The following is a 22,645-nucleotide window of genomic DNA, read 5'->3' as shown; positions in this document are numbered from 1 at the left end:
GTTCCTGGTGGCTTTTTGGCCGAATCCCTGCCACGACTGTTGTCGTGTGTGGAGATTCTGACTATGTGCACGCCCACCCCCTTGTAATAGTGCTAACTGTCCCCGTGTCCCTATGGGTGTGCAGAATGTACGTTCAGTCTTGAGTCCGTTCTTGCGCTGCGAGCGACGGAAACCTAGTGATTTAGCCCCATCTCAGGCAGCCGGTCTTGGCTCGACTAACCAGGAGTCCCCCGGCCAGTTTTGCCAGTCTTCTTCATCGTCAGGTGCATATTTGGATGGTCGACTGCCCTTCCGTTGCCCAAACGCCATCCCACGGATGGTTGACAGAGACTTTGCACCCCTGCAAGAGTAGATCCGCCAGACTCGGTACCTTGCTTGTACGCCGCCTCGCCTACCTCATCATCAGTTCCGGCTCGCTGCCATCCCTCCCTCAAGAAATACACCAGGCGACACAGTTGTGCCCAAAGCACCGCACCAGCTACTCCTCCCCCCCCCCCTCTCTCTCTCTCTCAGAACGCGGGGTCTCTACTGCTGTCTGTCAACCTTGTGACGCATCTCGACCTGTGTTTGGTTTATCGAACCTGACCAGATGATCCATTGCTCTCTGTTCCAGCATCCGGCCATTCTCCGAAACCCCAAGTCCTCTGATCAGCTCCAGCAATCTTCCCAGGTAAGTCAGTGTGCGTACTTTCTTTTGGTTTGGTTTGGGGTGTACACAATATCCTCTCCAGCCAGTTTCGGGGGAGAGGGCGGTCGGATGGCTGGCTTGCAACTTGCCGCTGCTTTTCAGATGGACCTCTGGACTGCACATGCATATCCCACCATGATCTCAGCGCCTTTCCTCTTTGGTCGAACTAGCGTGTGTCTCCACAACCGAGCACTCGGTCTGCTCGACCATGTCATCGAGATCTTGCACCTCCGTTGCGACCAACCGTTGGGTATATCCACAACACGTCTGCCGCATACCATTTTGGGTGTTGTGACAAGACTGACCACCGACACACCTGCTGATGATTGCCGTTCCCACAACCAGACCACACGATCCACGACCACTTTCATTTGACAAACACGACGTCGCTGCCATTTTCGAACCACCTGGAAGCCGAAATCAGATCGAGCATTCTGTCGACATTTAGCTGGGCTCTTGAACAACCGATTTCGACAGCCCGCACAATCGCAGTGTTGTGACTTCCGAGAGACGTCGCATATTCCAGCCACACGAAAGAGAACGCGTCGACCGATTGACGACGACATAGACTCCTGCTGTACATTGATCAACCACAAATCGACCCATCGAGTAGAACATTTGAAGTTCCAAAGACGGATGATTGATTGAAAGAGCACACAATACACCCAAACGCCGCCAGTCGATAGGTAGCGAAGACACAAGGAATCAACCGACCACAAGCGGGCACCGACGCCGTCGGTACAATCCGTCTGCATGGCCCAAGGCTTGGGCACGATCTTCGTGGAGTTGGGGATCTTGCAATACCTGGATACCTTCGTCGAGCAAGGCTTCGATACATGGGCTACCATCTTGGATATAACAGAATCTGACCTGTGAGTGTTTGGGCAATACTCTGTTGTACAGGATATATGCTGATCCACATGACTTGCAGCGATGCTCTGGGAGTGAAGCTAGGCCACCGAAGGGTGAGTGCTCGTCGATCTTGTTGACGATTTTTCGATGCTGACACAATTGTGCAGAAACTTCAAAGGCGTATTGCGAACTCGAGAGGGCTGGCCCCAGATGCCTCACTTGTGTCTCCTATCCGAGCGAGTGTTGAGGATACTCGTACAGAAAATACCAAACCAGAACCGATCAAGCAAGATTCGAAGGACATTGCTGTCGTTACGAAGCGAAAGTACCGACGACACCCCAAGGTACGTGCTTGCCGGCCCAAGCATGGCAGGTGAATACTGATCATGAAATAGCCGGACGAGAATGCACCCGAGAGGCCACCGTCCGCATATGTGTTGTTCTCAAATAGTACGTTCTGCAATAAGTCGTGGAAGGCGCTCTCAATGTTAACAAGCTGTAGAAATGCGCGATGATTTGAAGGGTCGTAACCTGACGTTCACCGAGATCGCAAAGCTCGTGGGAGAGAATTGGCAGAGTCTGTCACCTGTCGAAAAGGAGCCCTTCGAGACGCAGGCATTGAACGCCAAGGAAAAGTACAACCAAGATCTGGCAGAGTACAAGAAAACATACGACTACAAGAAGTATGCCCAGTATCTCCATGACTTCAAGCAGAAGCAACTTCACCAAAACCAAGGTACGTGATTGGACGGTGCAAACCACGTACGCTGATCTGGAGGGGTCGCTAACAGTCGTTGGAAGCTGCCAAGAATGGTACTAAACGCTTGAAGCTGGATGCCAATGCTACCAGAGTTCATCATGGCAGCAGTGCTAGTGTAACTCCTGGCGGCAGTAATACTGGTAGTGGTAGCGACAGCGTCATGGCAAGTGATGGCTCGACAACACGGAAGGACAGGGTAGGATCCGTAACGTCCATGCCGGATTACCCATTCGCGCCCAGTCTGTCACATCAACATGCCGTCGAAGAGTCGATGCATTCGCCAGCCAGCACAGCCTTTGAAATGGAGCGATCTCCCGTCGGAATCTCTGGCAGTCCGCATGGCCCTCATCAGCGGGCACGAAGGCCGACGTGGTCAGACAGGCATGCGAGTCCGGAGAATGGGATGTCGCAACATTTACCCTCATTGTCGGATGTGTTCAACGGTGATCGCATTGCTAGCGTCACGAGGACATCGGACTATCATGGGCTCGGCGGGTACGCGCCGGGCCCGGTACCGCCACCGCATTCTGGTCCAACGATGCCGTTGTTGAAGCACGAAATTTCTTCAGCGGGGAGTGCAGGATCACCAGGGCCAGCCTACAGTAGGATGCCAGGCGATGCTTCACTGCCCATTCACGCGCTGTTGTCGTCAAGCAATCCATCGCCGCCTGCTGCGTACGAACAGAGACCAATGCCTTTTTTCGGACAGCCAGCAAAATATGATGTCTTCTCTGCGACACATGCCCCAGGACCCGGTGCCATGGGCGTTGCAATTGGTATGTCTGTTGTCTGAAGATGTCTTGAGTCGTAGGCTAATACTGGTCAGACCAACGAGGTCCACCTCCTTTGGTCAAATACTCATCATCCGGCTCGTCGGGAGCCACAGATGCATCAACAACGTCGTCACGAACATCCATCAGCGTCCATGAAGGCGTTATCGGTCCAGCGAAGGCGGATCCAAACCTAGACGGTATGAGTGCGTTGCTCAGGGCAGGGGAGATCGTTGGCCGTCGTGAGAGTCGAACACGATACCGTTTGTCCTAGAATGACGAACGGACTCTGTTCAGTCTTGCGTCCTTGGTTGGGGATTGTTTTTTTCTGTGGTGCGGCACCACGACGACGCTGCCACGTTCGTGGCCGATGAATTTGTCTTGCGGTTTGCTTGGGTGGGACGAATGGCTTGACTCGACTCGACTCGACAGACTGACTTGGCGTGTACTTGAATACCCTCATGATTTGGCATATGCGTTGGGCTTCTTTCGTGCCACCGGAAAGGTTCGTCAGGATGGCGCGCGCGGAGGGATTTTCGTCGGGCGTTGATGTTATGATTCTTTTTCGTGGGAGAACTTCTGGTTCGACGCCGGGAAGGGAATACAGGTCTAGGGTTGATGGACAGGGGAATGAAAATGCACGAACACGGGGACGTGCTCCATCATTAACGTGTTGGGGAAAAAATAAAGACTGCCGATGCGCAGAATCATCATGATAACAGCCTCTAGAGCCAGAAGTGTCGGGGTGAGATGTTTGATCAGATTGATGGTGACGGAGGGAAGTGGACGGACACGAGCCTGCGGAGTCGCCGTCATAGCTCGGATACTAACGCTGATCTTCAAGCCGTGAAGCAAGGGCCCTGCGAGATGGACCCTGAACACTCCTCACGGCGATAGATCTGAGGAGCAGGAGCCACGCACGGGGTCCAAGGCGAGCAAGAGGCAGGTTCGGCAAGACGAGGGCCCCTGAGCCCACGCACGCCTCGCGGCAGCCATTCGTGCCTGCTCTACACCCTAACGGTGCAGTTGCATTTCGCCCCTCAAGATCGATTCTTCCCCAGCCAACCCGAGGCGAGCGTGACCCGGTATGCGACATCCACTACGTCACAGAGGAGGCATTCAGGGTCCATGGCGGAAAGACCCTTCTTGGCGTTTGCCATAAACCGGTTCGCGTGAGCCATCTCCCACCCTGCTCTCCCTTGCCTCGCCTATTTACCCTCCCGTCCAATTTGAGCTGGGTAGGTAACCATTGGTACGAATGGCGACTGATATCGCGCGTAAGCCTGGATGGTGTGGCGGTCGGCCGGAGCAAATCCTCCTTGAGCCTATCACGAAGGCTGCTTGCTGATCCTGGTCGCAAGGCCTGGTCTGGCCAGGCGGCACGACAACCTCAGCATCTCAGGCCGGACTAGCCTACTTGAGCCAGCCTCAAGACTCCACGTGAGTCGCTCCTGGTGCATGTCACTCTGCTCGTCTGTGAAAGCAGAGAGTGGAAAGGGAGCACTGATCAGTGTCCATCAGACCAAGCCAGCAGGCCGGGAAACGCTCGTCTAAGTCGGATATGAAGTGTTAACGTCCCCTAGGAATGCCTTCTGTTGAGGATTTCATGATGTTGTATTGCTTGTTCTGGCTCCAGCTTTTACCACCGGCACACGTCTTGACCCTTCTGCTACACAGACAGCGTTTGGTGCTGAACAGCCGACTTGATCATCATCTGTGAAAGAGCCTTGCTAGAATCTTTTTAGACGCCAGCATACTAGCAATACTCCACAAGCTTCGAGGGCTTGGTTGAGAGAATCATCATGACCAGGACTTCTTCCTAATGGCACGTTCTAGCAAAATAGGTAAAAATACATAGGCCTGTGCAACAGGGAATGTCGCGCTATTTATCATCTTAATCAGTGGACCCTAGCTACTACATGGTACCACGAGACCTGGTTATTTGAGAGAAATCTGACGCCCTGACCATACCACTGTCGATTCTAGCGCGGCATCCGATTTGCTGTGACTCCGTGAAGCATGCGTGAGGGGATTCAAAGACAAGTAAAGACTTGCTTGCACATGGTGAGTGTTCTTTCCAAGCTGATATGGTAGTTGGCTGCCCTTAACCAACTGGAGGCGGTACGTCTGTTCAAGTATATCTGGATGGCTGTGTCACAGGTGGCTCAATCCACCACTCAAATCAAGTGTGCGGAGTTGGCTCAATATCCAGTGACCTCAGGAGGTACACAATTTAACGCTCTCAAGCCACATCTGCCTAGCACAAAAGAGCCAGACTTCCTCCATGTTAGAGAAGAAGTAACCAAGAAAATACATCAATCCCCCAAGGTAACATATTTGTACCTTGTGCAAAATACTTGAGCTCTTGTGGATACTCACCGTCTCCAGATACCCCTAAACTGGTACTTCGTGGGCTGCGACAATCACTAAGTCTTGGATCAAATGGCGGAGGCTGTGACGTCGGGGATCTGACGATTCAACTTTTGTGCATAAACACCACGTTCGCCTCTTCACTTCCTTCACACATTTGCAGTTTCTCAAGGATGCTTTAGCAGCAGGCAAATAACACGTTTCGGAATCCAAGGAGCGTCCATGTCTGACTTCAGATGCCTAGATTAAGGCGGCGAGTCCACGCTCGATAGGTGCGCAAGTCAAGGAAGCACATAGGATATCTGCATGAGCCTGTATGGCCGTCATGTACCCTTTATTTGGTTGCGAAGGCTGCTCCTGGCCTCATCACACGACAAGCCGACAGATGATATGGACGAATGGGCTTGGCAGTGTACTGTATACTCCCATGATAAACAGGTTTAATCAATATCCAAATTTCAAAGGCTGAATCGACAGTGCTTACTCCTAATTCTGGGCATACGCTAATTGCTGAAAATCGAAGCCAGCCCTGCTCGGATTGAAACCCTAAAGCAGACTACTTGGGTTACAGATCTTTCTTGCTGCACTGCTGGCCAAGAGAACTCCACACATTCGCCAGAAGTGAACGATCACTCAAGACTTCTGCCTCGACACGCGAAACGCGAGACGTGTGGACGCATATTCATTACCGTCGCCCATTCTCATCATACGAGATGCCCCGATCCCGTGTGCCACCCAGTATACATACGATGAAGTCATTTCGGGACCGACAAACCCGCCCAAACCCGATTTCCGTGATTCGATGCTCTACACGCCCTTGCCTGATAAAAACATTTCTGCGCGTTCAACGTAGTTACTCGCCGCCCGCCGCAATTTCTGCTGTCCAGTCCTTCCGGATTTCCAACTCGTTCAGCTGTGCCGTGTTCTCGATGACGAGTCCCTTTTCGTTGGCGAGATGGAGAAGACAAATGAAGCAATAGCTTGTAGAAATGTCCTCCATCATCGGCTTGGGATACACCGTTTGCAGGTCATTCATGACCTCGGTGAACTTGAGCATCTTGTCTTTTCCTTGCTCATCACTGGGCGCCTCAGAGGAGGGTGGCGGCGTCATCAACTGGGATGAATCGACGTCCTGCTCGAACATATCAGTATCAGTGGAATCCTCGAACGGATATAGCTGTTGGTAACTTACCGCCTCCAACTTGTCCAGGCGCATGCCCTTCCAAATCTCCTCCTTCAACCGCCTCACATCAACCTTCTTCGCCGTACGGGCATACTGAACGTAGTCTGGTCGAATGCGCCGTGTGGACGTTACGAGCGTCGTGCCAAACGCTCCCAGCGTGTTCGCCATCGTCTCGCCATTGAGGATCGCCGTCAGACCGACACCCTCCGTCATGCCAGCGTCGCCTTCGGCTCCGGGCGAGAAGTGTTCGCGGGCGTCCGCGAATTCCATGTCATCGTCATCGTCCATACCGCCGGCGAAGGGAAGAGCGTCGTCCTGGAAGAAATTCGCGTCGTAATCTCCCTGGGGTAGCTCCGTCTCACCCCCCAGCGCGTTCAGAGGCTCTTTCTGTTGCGCCCAGAAAGCTTCGTCCATCTCCCCGGCCGGAACGTCCCGGTCCTGATAAGAGTTGGCGAAACCGCCGCCGATGCGGCGATTGCTGAGTCTGGCTTTCGGCTTAAGAAATAGGTTAAGCAAGGACTTGGAGTTGAAGTGCTTGTCATCTGGAAGCAGGTTGCGAGACTTGGTCTTCCAGTCCTTTTTGGGCATGGAAATAACGGAGTTGCTGGCCGCTTGTGTGTAGAGGGCATCAGCGATGCTCTGGTCCAGGGGCGCCGAGAAGTCGACCTCGAACGGCGCTTTCTCTTTGCGTGTCCTGGCGGGCCCGATAGGCTTGTCGGCGTCTTTGATCTTTCGTATCCTCCAGTGCTCAGCACTCGACCAATTCTTCTGTAATGCCTGGTCGAAATACCCGAGAATGTCCTCGTGCATCTTGTCCGCCTTCTGTGCGTGATTCATCGAGACAACATAGTCGCCTCCCGCCTGGTCGATCATGCCACCCTCTTCATCACCCTCACCAGCATTGAAAACTCGCATTTGAGGCTCGAGTGCGGCCTCCCTGGCCCATGCCTCACCACCCTCGCCGAATGCGACATCCGCGCCCATATCGAAGGCACCTAGACCAAGATCGTCATCGTCGAACCCGGCCGCATTGTCCCCATCAATGAACATGCCGGAAGTGTCTCCGAGATCCAGGCCTGGGGTTTCTTCCTTATTCTGATCCCGCCAGTCCTCAGGAGCCTTCAAGAATGGAATGTCAAGCGAGCCTGATGGATTGCCAAGATCGAAGGATTTGAGTGACGGGCAGACATCGAGTTCGTCAAGGCGACCAAGCTCAGGGAAAAATCTGGCACCAAGCGCACCGAGATCGATCTGAACATCCGTATTGTCCTCCTCAGGCTCCACGTCGTCCGTGCCATCTACCAAGGAAGCCTGATGCGTGTCATCCGCATCGTCGTCCTCTGCCTCTTCATCCTGCTTGCGACTCTTGGATGTATGTGCGTCACCAACATCGTCGCTGCTGTCGAACACAATGCGACCTTGCGAATCGATCATGAGGTGGTTGAGAAGCAGACCCTTGGCGCCACCTTCGTCAAAATCGGCAGACGCCTTCTTGAACAAGGGGTCGACGGCGAACTCAAGCTCAAACTTCTTCAGTTGCAAAGAGGCGAAGGATGGGGCCAATGTAGCCTCAGAGGACCGTTGTGTTTTCCTCTTGGCCTTCTTCTTGACATTGCCGTCTTCGTCAAGCTCCTCCTCGCTCTCATCGCCCTCGCCATCTTCGCCTTCCCTGTCCTTCTTTTTGTTATTGCTGTCGGCGAGGCCGCTGAGCAGCTTGCCGGTCTCGGTCGCAACACTGTCAACTCGGCTGGTGTAGATCTTGACGCAGCCGTCGAGGGTGCAGCTGGCTTTTTGAAAGTTGACGCCGTCGCCTTCTTTCAACAGCGACATGTCGTGAAAATAGTCGATGAGGGCAAAATTCCACGAGTTGGCGGCATTGATCTTGTTGTCGGTAGCCATCTTCATCCATTCCTCAAAGTTGGCTAGGATGGGCACTCGCTTCATAGGCGTCACTGCACTCCCGCCCACCACGAAGCCCTCATCTTCGTCGTCGTCGGGGACACGCCCGCGGCTGGCGCGACCGCGTGGCGTTCGTGGATCCGAGCCTGGGGACGCATTCTCAACGTTGTCAAGGCTGACGCTGCCTTTGCGCCCAGGCGTACCGGCAGCAGCGGCCTTGAGCTGATTGATCTGTCTCTCATGCAGTGCCTGCCTCGAGTGCAAGCGCTGGGCCTTCTCCGAAGCATCGTCGTTCAGCGGGATCCTGGGCGGTGGTCGGTCAGTTACGGTGGCCCAAGTAAACATGGCTCCACAACAACGCACTTGATGGGCGAATTCTTGTAGGGTGAGGCGGTGCTCGATGCAGCCCTCGAGTTCCCTGGTCGCGGTACTTGTGCGACGCGCGGCATGCTGGGCTGCGTTTCGATGCTGTCGGTCAGTATTGTCGGTATTGTGGTTGACCGCAATTACGAAGCCTCATCGGGTTGTTTGTGCAGTCGCATCCACGTCGCCGGGGTCGTGTTTGGAGCGGTGCTCTACTGTGGAGAAAGTAAACAATGTCTTGAAGCCTGATATACAAGGCGCCAATATACTCTCTGCACGTGTCTCTGTCGCGGGGCATTCGCGCTTATCGCACCTTCCGAGGCTTGAGGCTTGATAAGCACTGCCACGTCCGTCATCACCCGTCACACGCGTCTCAGAGGGAAAGCTGTGCCAAGGCAAGGAAGGTAAAGCCACAGCTTGCCAAGTGGTGAACAGCTGGACGCCCCGCATGCTCCACACTGCCGGGTTTCTGGGCAGGAATATCCGGGCCAAGGAAACTCTGTTCTGTGATGGGACGTAGAAGGTGCAACTGGGAAGGAGAAGGCGCAACGTGTGGTAAGTGCGCGCGCGAGCGCGGCGCGGGTCGTTCTTTCTGGAGGTAGCACCGCATCGAGTCCCGGCTGCCTCCAAACATGTCATGTCATGTCTGGTCACAGACGATCGATCTGCTGCGGACAGACCACGACTGAACCACCGACCGCCACCACACCAAGCCAAACCAAATCAGACCCAGGCACCGAGTTAAGGGAGGGTCCCCCAAACGCCATGAGTCTCATTTCCAAGTTGGTGGCTACAACTACCATTCTATCCGTTCTCATCGTTCGCTGCAGCAAATCTTCAGCGTGAGGTGCCACAACATTTGCCCTTTTTCTCGGGTGCCCAGACCTGTCTTCAATTCCCTTACTGGCCACTCCGCCAATACTTATCACTTACCGTATTCACCACCTGCCGACCCGCCGGTAAGCTTTCCACAAGCCGTACCTTTCCACACGATGCAGGACATAGCCGCCACACCTTCTTCTTAACCCCGACGACGACGTCAGACGATGGGTGCCCCCAAACCCAAGATCAGGCTCCCGCGAGGGAGCAACATCAGCTTGCGGCCCTTCTACACCACCGTTCTCTTCCTCAGCTGCTTCGCGGCCTACTCACTTGTCGCGACTCGGTACAATCGGCGCATTGGCCTGCGCGACTCGCTCACCGAATACCAAGACCCCTCGCTTCTGTTCGCCAGGAGCCCCAGCGCCACTCCAGAATGCCGAGAGGTTCGCAATGCCGTCAATCAATGCGCCTTCGTCAAGGCCAATTGCCAAGATGACGAGGCTGGTCTCCTTTCCTACCTGACGCTGTACTATTGCGACCTTCACCACAATCACGGCATTGCATTCATGATTCTTGTGGCCTGGCTCGGCATGCTCTTCACCACCATTGGCATTGCCGCCAGCGACTTCTTCAGTGTCAACCTCAGCACCATTTCAAACATCCTTGGCCTGAGCCAGAGCTTGGCTGGCGTGACCTTTCTCGCGCTGGGCAATGGCTCCCCCGATGTCTTTAGCACCTTTGCTGCCATGGGCTCTAACAGTGCTAGCATGGCCGTCGGAGAGCTCATTGGCGCCGCCAGCTTCATCACGGCGGTCGTCGCGGGCTCCATGGCACTTGTCAGAGAGTTCAAGGTTGGTAGGAGGACCTACGTTCGAGACATTTGTTTCTTCATCGTGGCCGTCATCTTCACCATGTGCTTTCTTGCCGACGGCCATTTGCACCTTTGGGAGTGCATCGTCATGATTGTCTACTACATCTTCTATGTCTTCACCGTGGTCACCTGGCATTGGTACTCCAACAGGCGCAAGCGGAGACTAGCAAGGGATCATGCAGCACGGACCCATGTCTATGGCAGCGTCGGTCACGCCAACGATGAGCTGGCCGATGAACCTTACCGCGACGACCCGGATGATCATGATGCCGGCGGCGGCGGACCTGGCAGGGCCAGTCATGCCGATATCAGTGCTCTCGAAGCCGGCCCGCGCATTCAAGTCGAGGGCGAGGAGGCCGACGTGGATCAAGTATCCAATGAAGAGGATGACGATGGTGCTAGAGGCCGGCAGGTTGCTGCTGAAATGGCGAGCAGTATGCGGGTCCTTCGACCGCGAGGCAGACGGAGCACGACCATTACACCCATTCGACCCAGTCTGGTCGGCGCCCTAGAGTTCAGGTCGGCTCTCGCTCAATTGCAAAAGGAGAGCAATCTTAGAATGGGACCCATCCGCGGCCACGGCCACACGCGAGCGTACTCAGACTCCGAGCACCGCATTGATGGAGTTCAGAGTGACAACGTATCTGCTGCCGGCTTGCAACTGGATTCTTCACGACATACCGTTGCGCTTGGCCAAGGTGAAGCCGTCAACAGGAATCGTGCCTTGTCGACTGGCGCTGTGCCACCTTCATTCAACCTTCCACCACCTTTACAGGAGTTACCGCAAAGTACCAGCGGCGCATCCACGCCCGCTGGGCAGGGGAGGAATAGAAGCCCTTCGCCGGCTTACCAGATCGGGGGCAATCTCGCACCACCTCCTATCGATCCCGGCGCCCCACGAACTGATGTCACTGGCGAACCATCCGGCTCCAGTCTCACGCCGCGATTGCCCCAGCTGGTCATTCCCAGCCCTGGTCCTAGTCTCAGCGAGCGATCTTCTCCGACTTCGCCCTTCCCTGCCTTCTTCACGGATTCTCCCATGGTTTTAACACCCAACGCACAGAACGACAGGTCAGATTTTTTTCTCCCGCCGCCCGGCATCGCCCGCTTGGAAGCACCAATTCCACCGTTGCCTGTGATCCCTAATACGAGGCCGGTGAAATGGTGGCCTTATGCAGTTCTGCCGCCGCCCGAAGTGGTGCATGCAACTCTCTTCCCCACGCTCCAGGGATGGAGCGAGAAGTCGCATTGGGACAAACTGGTCAGCATGATATCTGTGCCCAGTATCCTACTCTTAGTCATTACCCTACCAGTCTCGGAAACAGATGGACCAGTTGATCTGGACGATGAGCCGACTGGTGGCCCGTCCCGTGGCGCTTCGGGACACCAAACACCGCCCATAATTGCCGAAAATAGCATTCCGATCGAGCAGGAGACTGAGTGGCAACGTTACCGGAGGAATTCGCGGTCCAGGTCTCGATCTAATACTGCAAGGTCCTCTCCGATGATGTCGCCGGCACTCATCGCCGTTCACTCACCTGGGGCTACGCGGTCTATGGTGGATGGGCATCGCCCTAGCGAAGGACTCTCGTTTCCGCCGGTTGTTAAGCACGCCCCGGCCGATCCGTCACCAGAAAGCGACCTGGGCACCGCCGTGGACGAAGAGCTCAACGGCGGTTGGAATCGATGGCTCGTTGCTCTTCAGCTGTTCACCGGGCCTCTATTCTCTGTTGCGATCCTGTGGGCAAACATGTATGAGGACCTAGAGCAGCCTGGCAAGGTTCTTGTCAGGATGTCCCTTATCTCATTGCTTGGGTCGACTATCTTGCTCGGCATCTTGCTCCTCACAACGAGTCCTGACCGGAAGCCGAAATACCACTTCCTGCTTTGCTTCCTTGGTTTCATCATCAGTATTGCGTGGATATCCACAATTGCTGGAGAAGTCGTCGGCGTACTCAAGGCGGTTGGTGTTATTCTGGGCATCTCCGAGGCACTTCTCGGCCTCACCGTCTTTGCGGCTGGTAACAGCGTCGGCGACCTCATCGCGGACATCACCGTCGCCCGTCTCGGGTACCCGGTCATGGCACTGTAAGTGAAGCAACTCTAATTCTGTTTTTCATCACTGACAATTGCATTCAGGTCCGCTTGTTTTGGGGGTCCTATGCTCAACATTCTCCTGGGAATTGGCTGCGGCGGTGCCTGGATGATGACACAAGCTGCCAAACACAGGCTGAAAAAACATCCCGATAAGCCATTCAGGTACAAGCCGTACAAGATTCGCATTGATGGCACTCTGATGATCTCTGCCATCACACTACTTATCACGTTACTTCTCTTGCTCATCGTTGTGCCCATGAACAAGTGGATCTTGTCCCGGAAGATCGGCTATGGGCTGATTGCACTTTGGGCGACGGGAACAGCGATCAATCTCGTTGTTGAGACGACAGGCGTTTGGACGGAGGTGTCTTTGACAGGGTGGTCATGAGCATGGGGGCGTTGAATTGGATGGCTCTTTCTTCCCATGTGTGCATAAAAAATGCATTAACAGCGGTCTTTTGGTTCGGGACATTGATACCTGGTTGCAGGAGCGCATGCTTTCTCCGTCATTATCGCATAGCGTTATTTCCATATTCTTTCGCCGGTGCCCAACGTCGGGTGACTGCTTCTTCTAGCTTGAGTTCAATGTTACTTTGATGACTTAGTTTCATCGCAGTCGATTGCAGTGCATGCTTTGCAGTAATCACCTGTTCCAGCATTGATCTTGTAAAACCAGGCTGGGCCTACCAACAGTCAGCTGCTGGGATCACTGCTGGTCACGGATTATGCGGTATGACCCTCTGGCAGACATGGTGAGTTTCAAGTCGTGAAGAAGTTCTGCGGGTGACGCGCTGATGATCACATGGGTTTCTTGGCCGCATAGCCCCCGTTTGAAGAAGCAGTGCCATTGGCGTGCTCGGAACCACGATGTGAGATTGCGTAGAGGGGTACATGGCAGATATATTCGGATAGCCACGATGGACTAGCTTGCACGATCTGAAATGTTGGGGGAGATTTAGGAAATAGCGACGAAACGCGTTTTGAACTGAAGCGAGGCAGATGCGTGGACCGCGCAGTGGCCGTAAAGAAAAATGAGAAATGACGGTTAGTCTCAGCATCAATGATGTGACATACTGTTCGAGGCTTGATGTGAGGTGCAATTTGGGGGGTTGCAACAAATCGGTATAGCCAGTTCGCCAGCCGGCTCCTGTACTTCGCTCAAGATTGCCCAGGCTCTCGTCTCAAATGGAGGACGTCAGGTCCCCCCCCACCATGTTAGCTACCCCGCGGGCTGAAGAGCCCCTGAAGAGCCTCCCTGTTCCGCTTCTGTGAGGGGCAGTGAGGGGTCCTTTTCGGCGGAGAGGCCAAAAGGGGAGCTCCGCCAGACTCTGGTGCAGTCAATTGACACTTGTAAAGCTGCGAAGTGTCTCTTTGGCATCTTGAGAATACGCGTCATGTTTCAGTTAACATTGTCTTCATCCCGTTTGTGGCTGTGGCGCTGCTATTCAAATGCTCGACGTGTCTACCTAGGGAGGATCAAGATGGTCGCACTAGCCGGGGTTCTAGAGTGCGTTCCAATTGTGACAGCTGGCCAGATTGATGGACGCGGTGACGGTCAATACGAGCTTGAGAAGAAAAGAACACGTACCTCGTGTAAAAGTGTCACCTGCCCGGGTACCAATTGTGATATGATGATTTGATTTCAGATGTGCCTACGGTGCTAGAGAAGGAGATTCGTAGCTTGTATTTCCAAAGGACTGAGCCGAGTATAAGTGGGCGCGGGGTAGCTGCAGCTAGCTCTCCTTACCTTCTCGTCCTTCTTTTTCTCCCTGACCGCCCCTGCATCAAGATCAGCGAACCTACAACTCTCATCGCGGTTCGTCTCACAATTGACTCCCTGATAGACACGGCACCAACACTCGCTCTCTGCCAGATCCGATCCCCCATCACCAGCCATCACAATGGACTCCACGACAGCCACGGCTACGGCCACTGCGGACTTCCCTCCCCTCGAAGATCGACCCATCAAGAACACCATCTGCCTCTTCGACGTCGATGGCACCCTCACGCCATCTCGCCTGGTATGCCCAGGAACCCCCTTCTGCTTGTGGAATATGATCTTGATCGGATTTTGCTAACGACGTCTGTGTGTCTCGCTCGCAGGCAATCACCCCCGAACTGACCGCCCTCCTCTCGAAGCTCCGCACAAAGGTCGCCATCGGCACCGTCGGCGGCTCCGACCTACGCAAGCAGCAGGAACAGGTCGGCGACCCTTCGCGCACTCCCGTCACCTCCATGTTTGACTTCAACTTTGCCGAGAACGGCCTCGTCGCGTACAAGCTCGGCGCCGCCCTGCCCGCCAACAGCTTCCTGCAGTGGATCGGCAACGACCAGTACAAGGAGCTCGTCAACTTCATCCTGCACTACGTCGCCGACCTCGACATCCCCGTGAAGCGCGGCACCTTTGTCGAGTTCCGCAACGGCATGATCAACGTCTCGCCTGTCGGCCGTAACGCCTCGGCCCAGGAGCGCGCCGACTTTGAGGCGTATGACAAGATCCACGGCATTCGCGCCGCCTTCATCGACAAGCTGCGCGAGCGCTTCGCCCACCTCGGCCTCACCTACTCCATCGGCGGCCAGCTGTCGTTCGACATCTTCCCCCAGGGCTGGGACAAGACGTACTGCCTCAAGCACCTCGACGACGAGGCGCGGAAGCCCGGCGGCATCGAGTACACGACCATCCACTTCTTTGGCGACAAGACGGCCAAGGGTGGCAACGACTATGAGATTTTCGAGTCGGAGCGTACCGTTGGCCACACGGTCGTCAATCCCGCCGACACGGCGCGCCAGCTGAAGGAGCTCTTTGATCTGTAGAGACCCGCGGCATGGGGTTATGGCGTATTTAGGTAGAGGGAAATCTGTGTCAGCCATGACACTGTAGATCTGGCTCTTCATTGCTAGGGAGATCTGGACTCGTAATGAATGATGATCAAGCGGACTTTGCCCATGCCTGTGACACGCCGGGCTTTCACACAAAGGTTAAAAAGCCAAAACTGTTCTAACAGAGCATGAGAAAAAATAATAAAAAATCGCCGCCATAGCATCTTCCAACGGGCGTTTCAATTGATGCTGTGCTGCGCATCGACAACCTTGGCCATGTACGCTGGAGGCGGCTTAGATGGCCAAAACGCGGGGCAGAGTGACCCCTCCGCGTGCCCCACCATGTCCATGTTGATCTCGACCTCCAACTGCCAAACCTCCGATCTCGAGTCTCTCCTTGCATGCGCGGCGCGTTTCCTACCGCCCCTTCCTGCCATCACCGCCTCCCTTCTTCCCCAAGACGACGTCGACCGCCGACCGACCATGCCATGATACGACACTGAGTCATTCCCCGCAACTTCACCTCCCAACGACCTCCCCCCGTCATGGATATCGACGACATCCTCCAGCAGGTCGACCCGACGACGGCCTCCATCCCTCCGGAAACCCGTGACCTGCAAGCCCTCACGCGCGCCTGGATCGCCGAACGCTCTGCCCCCGAACTGCTCGAGTGCGTCCTTTTCCTTTGGAGAAAACTTGTACCCTCATATTTCCTACGTCGCGGAAGGCTAACTGGACGCGTCGCAGATGGCCACCCGACAACCTGTTTGAGCGCGTCAACGCTCGCATCGCCCGCCAGATCGAGACCATTGAGGACATGACGGGCGACATGGATCCCAAGACCAACTTTGCTCTCATTGTCATCCAGACGGAGCTCGAGCGCTTCAAGTTTCTCGTGCGAAGCTACATCCGCGCGCGGATCGCCAAGGTACCCCTTCGAAAGAAGATGAAGCAGAACCCCAGTGCCACGCCCTCGTCAGCGCGAGAAGCTAACCAGCACACACCTCCCCACCCCCAGATCGACAAGCACACGCTCTACTACCTCGCGAGCCCGGCGCTGCGCGCGCGCCTCTCGCCGACCGAGCTCGCCTACGCGACCCGCCACCAGGCCCTGCTGCACGACCACTACCTCTCCTCCTTCCTCTCGAGCTTCCCGCCGCAGCTGCAGAACCTCAACGACACGGCCGGCATGACGAGCATGATCGACGGGCCCGACCTCGACGCCGCCGTCTTTGTGCGCCTGCTGCGCGACGCCACGGTCGAGGGCCGCGGCACCGACTCGGACGACGCCATTGATGCCCGCTTTGGCGACGTGCTCATCCTGCGGTGGTCGAGCGCCAGGGGCCTGGTCGACACGGGGGTTGCTGAGCTGGCGTAGGGCGCAGGGCGGCGTCGAGCCGGCGACGGCGTGGCGGGCCTGCCGACGGCCACCTCTGCGTCGTGCACTTGTCCCGCGGGGCCAGCCTGCAGGGGAGTCGAGGCTGCCGTCTTGAGACCGTACCCGAGATTGTGCATTTCGGCATCGTGACATGCAGGAGCAGGGCGACCTCGTCGAGTGACCCCCCCCGGCTTTTTCTTGTCATGTCAGGCGCGCTCCGCGGAGACGAGCGTCGGGGCCGTTCTGACGGATTGCGAGCATCCGAGCCCCTGGGCACATCGCACCGACTACTCTGTTAGTAGCCTCGACAATCTCTCTATCTGTCAGTCCTTCTCCACGACGGGGACGGCATACATCGACACGCGATACGATACGACGTGGAAAACGCGATACATCGTCCCATCGAATATAAATGGTAGAGTTTGGAGGAGCATGCTGCCTCGAGACGAGCGCGACATCGACGCTCGAATAACGAATATATGAACATAGGCATCACCAATGGAGAGTAGAGTGGTTTGCGGAGGCGACTTGGTGCCTAGCACGATCTGGGCCTTCGTTCATCAAAGTAACATCATTGGAAGGGAAAGAATATACGGTCCTGGCATCAAGAATTCCAACCGACTGTAGGCCGTCTGGCGATCTTCACACAAGAGGAGATTGAGTGGATGGTAAACCAGTATATATATATATATATATATATATATATGGCAATTCGATCTATCATCTCGAGAGTATCTCTGACTGTGTCTATGTGTGTGTACCTGTGTGTGTATCTGCGCCTTTGCTTATTTGAAGACCTCCATTGAGGCAGATAATGGTGCCGTCTCCTCAACGCGCTTTGCCGAGGCTTCACGTCCCATGCCCAAACTCCAATAATATTTCAACCGTCAGATTTCCTCACGCCCTCCTCGACAGGTCGACAGCATCCTTCAAACTCTCCTCCAGGCTGCCCAGCTCCGGGCTGACCGCCTTGCGACTCTTCAGCGTCAAGACAGCACCCTCTTGCGCCACGCCGATCAAACCCTCCACGCGTCCGCCCATTGCCAGACCCGCAACCATGACGCCCAAGAATGTATCGCCAACGCCGTTGACAGAGACGATTTCGTCCACTCTCTCCGCGGCAGGGAACATGCGCATGTACACGCCTCCGATGTGCGGGTTCCCATTCTTCGACCGCGAGAGAATGTACTTCTCCTCACGGGGATCGCTCAGACGCGGGTCATCCCGCCCCAGGATCGTCGTCAGCAGACAGCCCTTGGCGCCGAGCTTCGTCACGACAGTCGGGATGTACGGAAGGAGCTGCACGGCTTGCACCGGCACACCCGCATCCGCGAGCTCGACACCGACGAGACGCACAAAGGCATCGCGGGCGCCGAGGAGGCCGAAAGCGTCGACAACCGTCCACCAACCCTGCGTCGCGAGGTGTCCGTTCTCGCGCGCGGCGGTCCACATGGCCTCGAGCTCGTACGTGTTTGGGGACGCAAGGTCGACGGCAGCATGAGGGAAGACGTCAAGCTCCGTGTCTGGAGGGAAGAGACCTGTAGATTTGACGGTGGAGACAGGCTCATAGGCAATCTTGGCACGAGAAGCGCGGCCGGCGGCGAGCCAGGCGTGGATATCACGCGGCGCCCAGTTCGCGTCGACAACGAGCCACGAGGGGGAGGCCGCCTTGACGGCGGCGCGCCATTGGGAGGGGGGAACAGCATTCGCTGAGAGAATATCCATGTCGGCCATGGCGAGAACGAGGTTCTTGGAGGCGTCGTTGACGGCGACGTATTGCGCCGTGCGGTGCGGTGCCGGGAGCTGGCGGATAGCAGAGGTGTCGAGGCCCTCAGCAGCAAGGGCAGTAAGCACTGTATCGCCGGCAGCGTCGGCGCCAACAAGACTACAGAGGCGAACGAGGGAGGATTTTGTGGCACGGTGCGCAGCGAGGGCAACGTTGTGACCGACACCGCCGATGGACTGACTGATGGCAGCCGGGTTGGATGTCTCGAGCTTCGGGGAGGGGTTAGTGGATTTGGTGGTGGGAGCGTAGTCACAGCTGAGGTCGAGGGCGACGGAGCCAGCGACGAGAATGTCTACTTTGGTTGGCACGGTGTCAACAGAGGCTGGAGTAGTTTGTTTGGGTGGTGAAGGTTTGTCTATTCCGGATACGAATTTGCTTGATGTTGGTCTATCTACTGTCAGATTCCGACTTATCATGACTTGCTTCCTGAACGTTGAGCGGACCGGGCACACTTACGCCGCGGTGAGGCTGGGCGTCCCGCTCTGCAGCTTGGAGAGCTCGACGGCGATGGTGGTGGCACGAGCGACGTTGGATCGGACGAGAGCCTTGTTGGCCAGTGTGCTGCGTTCGCCAGTCTGCTTGCGAATGGCGCTCAGGACGTAGGGCGTGTTCCTGGCGCCGGTGAAGCCCTTCTCGTTGGCCTCACGCACGGCCGTCTCGATGACGGCAGCCATCTCGGCGGCAGGGACGGCGGCCTCCTCGGGGATGGGGTTGGCAAAGACCATACCCGACTCGATGCCCATCGCTTCTTGCGCCAGGATCATGGCAGCAGCATCCTTCTCGTTTTCGACGACGAGAGGGCTCGGGGTGCCGCTCGTGCGGGCCCAGAATGCTGGAAAGTCGACAGGACCCTTGCGGCCGTCCGCAAATGTTGCGACGAAAGCACCCTGGGTTTCGAGGAACTCGAGGGTCCGGGGGATGTCGAGGAAGCCCTTGCAGCCAGACGAGACTACGGCAACGCGGGTGCGGCCGAGCTCAGTGAGATCAGCAGAGACGTCCATCGAGTCATGGCCACCACGGTGGACGCCGCCGAGACCACCGGTACCAAAGACGCGGATGCCGGCGAGGCGAGCCAGCAACATGGTGCCGGCAATGGTGGTACCGCCGTGAATCTTCTTGCCAGCAAGACCCTGCAATGTTGTCAGCAGCCGCTCATGGCGCAAAGCAAGGGCTGAGTCTCACAAGTCCAGCGAGGTAGGCAATATCACGGCGGGAGACCTTGCGGGCATTGCCCGAGTCAACCATGCGGGCGACCTCCTCGGGGGTCAAGCCGACGATGGGGACGCCATCGAGGATACCGCAAACAGCGGGAATGCCGCCTCCCTGACGAACAATATCCTCGAGGCCCAAGTCATTCCCGAGGGCACCGTGTGTGTAAATGGTGGACTCGAGGGCGACGACGGGCTTGTTGGTGGCAATGGCCTCGGCAACTTCATCCGAGATGCGGAGGAAGTCCTTCAACCCGGGAGCACCAGCGTAGGGCGCCGTGGAGTAGGAGCGGCTTGCTGGCAGAGAGCGTGCGGTGAGACCATGGCGCGGCACGTTCGACCGGGACGTGGACAGGAGAGAGAGAGCACGATAGGAAGGAGTGCTGAGTCTGTTGCATGATGCTCTGGTTGGTAGGGTCGAGGACAAGCACGCCCTCGTAGCCGAGAGACGCGCGACGTGCATGGTGGGTATGGAAAGACGAGAAGGAAACGGCTTTCAAAAGTCAATGGAACGGACAGATGAGAGAACGAAGGCAACCTGGCCTTTGGTATGGGTTTGCGGAAGGGTGATGGAGGAGGCAATGGGCAAGAGAAAAGAGGGGAGGTTTTGTTGATGAGGAGAGTGTCGGGAGGAAGTAACAGGAGGAAGCTCCGATGAAGATGCTGGCGTATCCAATGACTGGCTCTTGCTTCGGCGAGCTCGCCTGAGTTTAGTGCCAGTGCGCCGCGGTACGTACCGTATGCCTACACCAGGCCCTCGGCCGACTCCGACGATCCACTTCGGGCGCCCTGAACAGTGATCAGTGGAGAGGGTAGAGAGTCCTGGGGGCGTGAGGAGCCCTATCCGCGCAGGCAGGATCCCCCCCCCATTCACCGCCGTCCCAGGAGACACGCGATACCGGCCAGTTGAGCGGCTCAACTCGGCCGACGCCTAGGTGATTTTGGCATGATCGCAATCGACGCCTTGTCAAGGTAGATCCTTGTCGAGGTAGGTAGGTGAACTCACCAGGACTTCATCCCGTAGAGGATACAATCCTCGTCTGGGATGTCAAAGTCATCTCTCCACGACCAGCCGGCACCAGTACCGAAACAAGGCCAGGCTATGGGGAGGTGCATGTCAATCTTGCCTAGCTGGACCCAGTACCCCTTCAACTTCAACCCCGCCGTCGGCTCGGGAAGCGCGCGCCAGTACCGCTCCTTCTGCCGTCTGCAATAGTACCCGACGGTGCTCCCGGCCAGGACGGCTTCGTTCCGTGCCACCTGGTATGCGGAGCTCGGCAGGGCAACGGTGCATTCACGCAAGGTGGTCGCGGGCAGCTGGCGCAGCATGGCCTCGACGGGCGCGAGGACCTTCTCGAGCACGGTCCCCGGTGGTCGTCTGGGATGCCACTTGCCGGTGCCCTCGAATGAGATGTAGAGCGTCTGCAAGCTGCCGAGAACAGACGGCAGGTGGTCCAGCAGAGAGTGGAAGCCTGCGTGGTCTGCATAGAGCTGCAAAGGGTCTGTCTGGAACGACGCCGGTGCGGCGGCCGGCCATACCCAGAATACGGAAAAGGCCCACCGCAGCTCGAGGTGTGGGAGCTTCGCCCACCGATGGGCGAGAAAGAGGTCCTGCGCGTGCCGGAGGATGACCATGTCTTCGACGCGGAGTGTGTTTGTGCCCCACAGGACATCCAGACCCTCTGTGTAGCTGGAGCCCCAGCGCAAGTCATGTCAGGACAAAGACGTGGGCGGGAGCTTGGTAATGTTCTAGGCGGTTGGGATTTTGGACTCACGCTTGACGGCAGGTCAACAGCCAGCCCATGATGCCGATGGAACACTTGGACGGCGCCTCGCCAGGCCACTCGCTGCAGCAGGAACCGAAGTCGGAACAAGCATCGTCACACGGCTCGGCAAAACGTGACCAGGACTGTGTTCCGCACGGCAGATCGGAGTGGCAGACACAACTGTACCACCGCCACTGTTTGGACCTCAGCGTGTGCAATGCAGGCGTAGCCTTGCGCTGTGCCAGCGTCGGTCGTGGCGCGCGGCGATGACGGTGAACGTGGGTGGAAGGAGTCTTCCCTTCAATGCGCGGGCGGTCGTATACAAGGTCTATGTGAATGGTCTGGGCGCCAAATGCGTGCACGAGTATCTCGCGGCGAATGTCAAAGGGGAGATGGCTGAAGAAGGCTGCGGTTGATGAGCTGCTTGAGATGGAAGCTCGTGGTGTGATGGGACGGGTTCGCGGGCTACGAAGCACCGGCAGCTGTGCCTCTGGGCTCGAGGCATTCTGTTTTTGCGATGCGCCGTGAAACTGAAGCTTTTGAGCCACTTTCGACAGCATTGTGTTGCTTGTCCTAATGCCAGACCCGAACGACTTGACGATGGCGCATGGAGTCGTGGGGATATGTTGCGGAGGCAAGCTGGGTTGGATGAGAGGACGCTTGGCATTCCGCTCAGCTATCGACCTCCTTGCCTAGGTACCTACCTAGGTAGGTAGGTAAAGGTGCCTAGGTAGGTGGGTAGGTACTTCCAGTACACCTGTTTGGCAAGCCGAGCGTGGGGGAACGAGCCCCCGAAGGATTGACGCTGCATACCTAGGTTACCAAGGTAGGTACTTGGATAGCGTGTGAACCGCTGGAAGCGACACGCTAAAGTCGCTAATCGAGCGGTTTCTAGGTCCAACGCACCCCAGCATGCAGTGATGACCTGCCCTGGTTGATCAGCAGGAAAAGGAAAACGAAAAGGAACCCTTCCTTGGCTGACAGTACTGGCCATACCACCACCCATGTTCGA

The 22,645-nt window shown here is 56.4% G+C and overlaps 7 protein-coding genes across 7 annotated transcripts; 4 read left to right on the top strand and 3 right to left on the bottom strand.

Moving 5' to 3' along the window:
* Nucleotides 1-1,441: 1,441 nt before the first annotated feature.
* On the top strand, nt 1,442-3,344 carry D7B24_006022 (uncharacterized protein; the record flags this gene model as incomplete). Its single annotated transcript, XM_028640164.1, has 7 exons — nt 1,442-1,560; nt 1,620-1,653; nt 1,708-1,884; nt 1,936-1,990; nt 2,043-2,276; nt 2,342-3,076; nt 3,127-3,344. The coding sequence occupies 7 exons, from the start codon at nt 1,442-1,444 to the stop codon at nt 3,342-3,344; spliced, it is 1,572 nt and encodes a 523-aa protein (XP_028499028.1).
* A 2,949-nt stretch (nt 3,345-6,293) lies between these two features.
* On the bottom strand, nt 6,294-8,971 carry D7B24_006021 (uncharacterized protein; the record flags this gene model as incomplete). The annotated part of the gene is made up of 3 exons (XM_028640163.1): nt 6,294-6,572; nt 6,633-8,826; nt 8,886-8,971. The coding sequence occupies 3 exons, from the start codon at nt 8,969-8,971 to the stop codon at nt 6,294-6,296; spliced, it is 2,559 nt and encodes an 852-aa protein (XP_028499027.1).
* Nucleotides 8,972-9,931: 960 nt separating this feature from the next.
* Nucleotides 9,932-13,250, top strand: D7B24_006020 (uncharacterized protein; the record flags this gene model as incomplete). Its single annotated transcript, XM_028640162.1, has 3 exons — nt 9,932-12,666; nt 12,718-13,027; nt 13,164-13,250. 3 exons carry the CDS (start codon nt 9,932-9,934, stop codon nt 13,248-13,250), a joined length of 3,132 nt encoding a protein of 1,043 aa, XP_028499026.1.
* Nucleotides 13,251-14,576: 1,326 nt separating this feature from the next.
* PMM1 (Phosphomannomutase 1) lies at nt 14,577-15,489 on the top strand (the record flags this gene model as incomplete). Its single annotated transcript, XM_028640161.1, has 2 exons — nt 14,577-14,696; nt 14,779-15,489. The coding sequence occupies 2 exons, from the start codon at nt 14,577-14,579 to the stop codon at nt 15,487-15,489; spliced, it is 831 nt and encodes a 276-aa protein (XP_028499025.1).
* A 551-nt stretch (nt 15,490-16,040) lies between these two features.
* On the top strand, nt 16,041-16,873 carry SLD5 (GINS complex subunit; the record flags this gene model as incomplete). Its single annotated transcript, XM_028640160.1, has 2 exons — nt 16,041-16,165; nt 16,243-16,873. 2 exons carry the CDS (start codon nt 16,041-16,043, stop codon nt 16,871-16,873), a joined length of 756 nt encoding a protein of 251 aa, XP_028499024.1.
* Nucleotides 16,874-17,770: 897 nt separating this feature from the next.
* On the bottom strand, nt 17,771-20,330 carry D7B24_006017 (uncharacterized protein; the record flags this gene model as incomplete). Its single annotated transcript, XM_028640159.1, has 3 exons — nt 17,771-19,046; nt 19,116-19,789; nt 19,842-20,330. 3 exons carry the CDS (start codon nt 20,328-20,330, stop codon nt 17,771-17,773), a joined length of 2,439 nt encoding a protein of 812 aa, XP_028499023.1.
* A 539-nt stretch (nt 20,331-20,869) lies between these two features.
* Nucleotides 20,870-22,193, bottom strand: D7B24_006016 (uncharacterized protein; the record flags this gene model as incomplete). The annotated part of the gene is made up of 2 exons (XM_028640158.1): nt 20,870-21,557; nt 21,643-22,193. The coding sequence occupies 2 exons, from the start codon at nt 22,191-22,193 to the stop codon at nt 20,870-20,872; spliced, it is 1,239 nt and encodes a 412-aa protein (XP_028499022.1).
* Nucleotides 22,194-22,645: the final 452 nt, after the last annotated feature.

This window comes from Verticillium nonalfalfae (assembly GCF_003724135.2).
Source record: "Verticillium nonalfalfae strain VnAa140/NRRL 66861 chromosome Unknown scaffold_4, whole genome shotgun sequence".
NCBI classification, from domain to species: Eukaryota; Fungi; Ascomycota; class Sordariomycetes; order Glomerellales; family Plectosphaerellaceae; genus Verticillium; species Verticillium nonalfalfae.
Note: the sequence above shows the minus strand (reverse complement) of the source record. Positions and strands in the feature narration are given on the sequence as shown.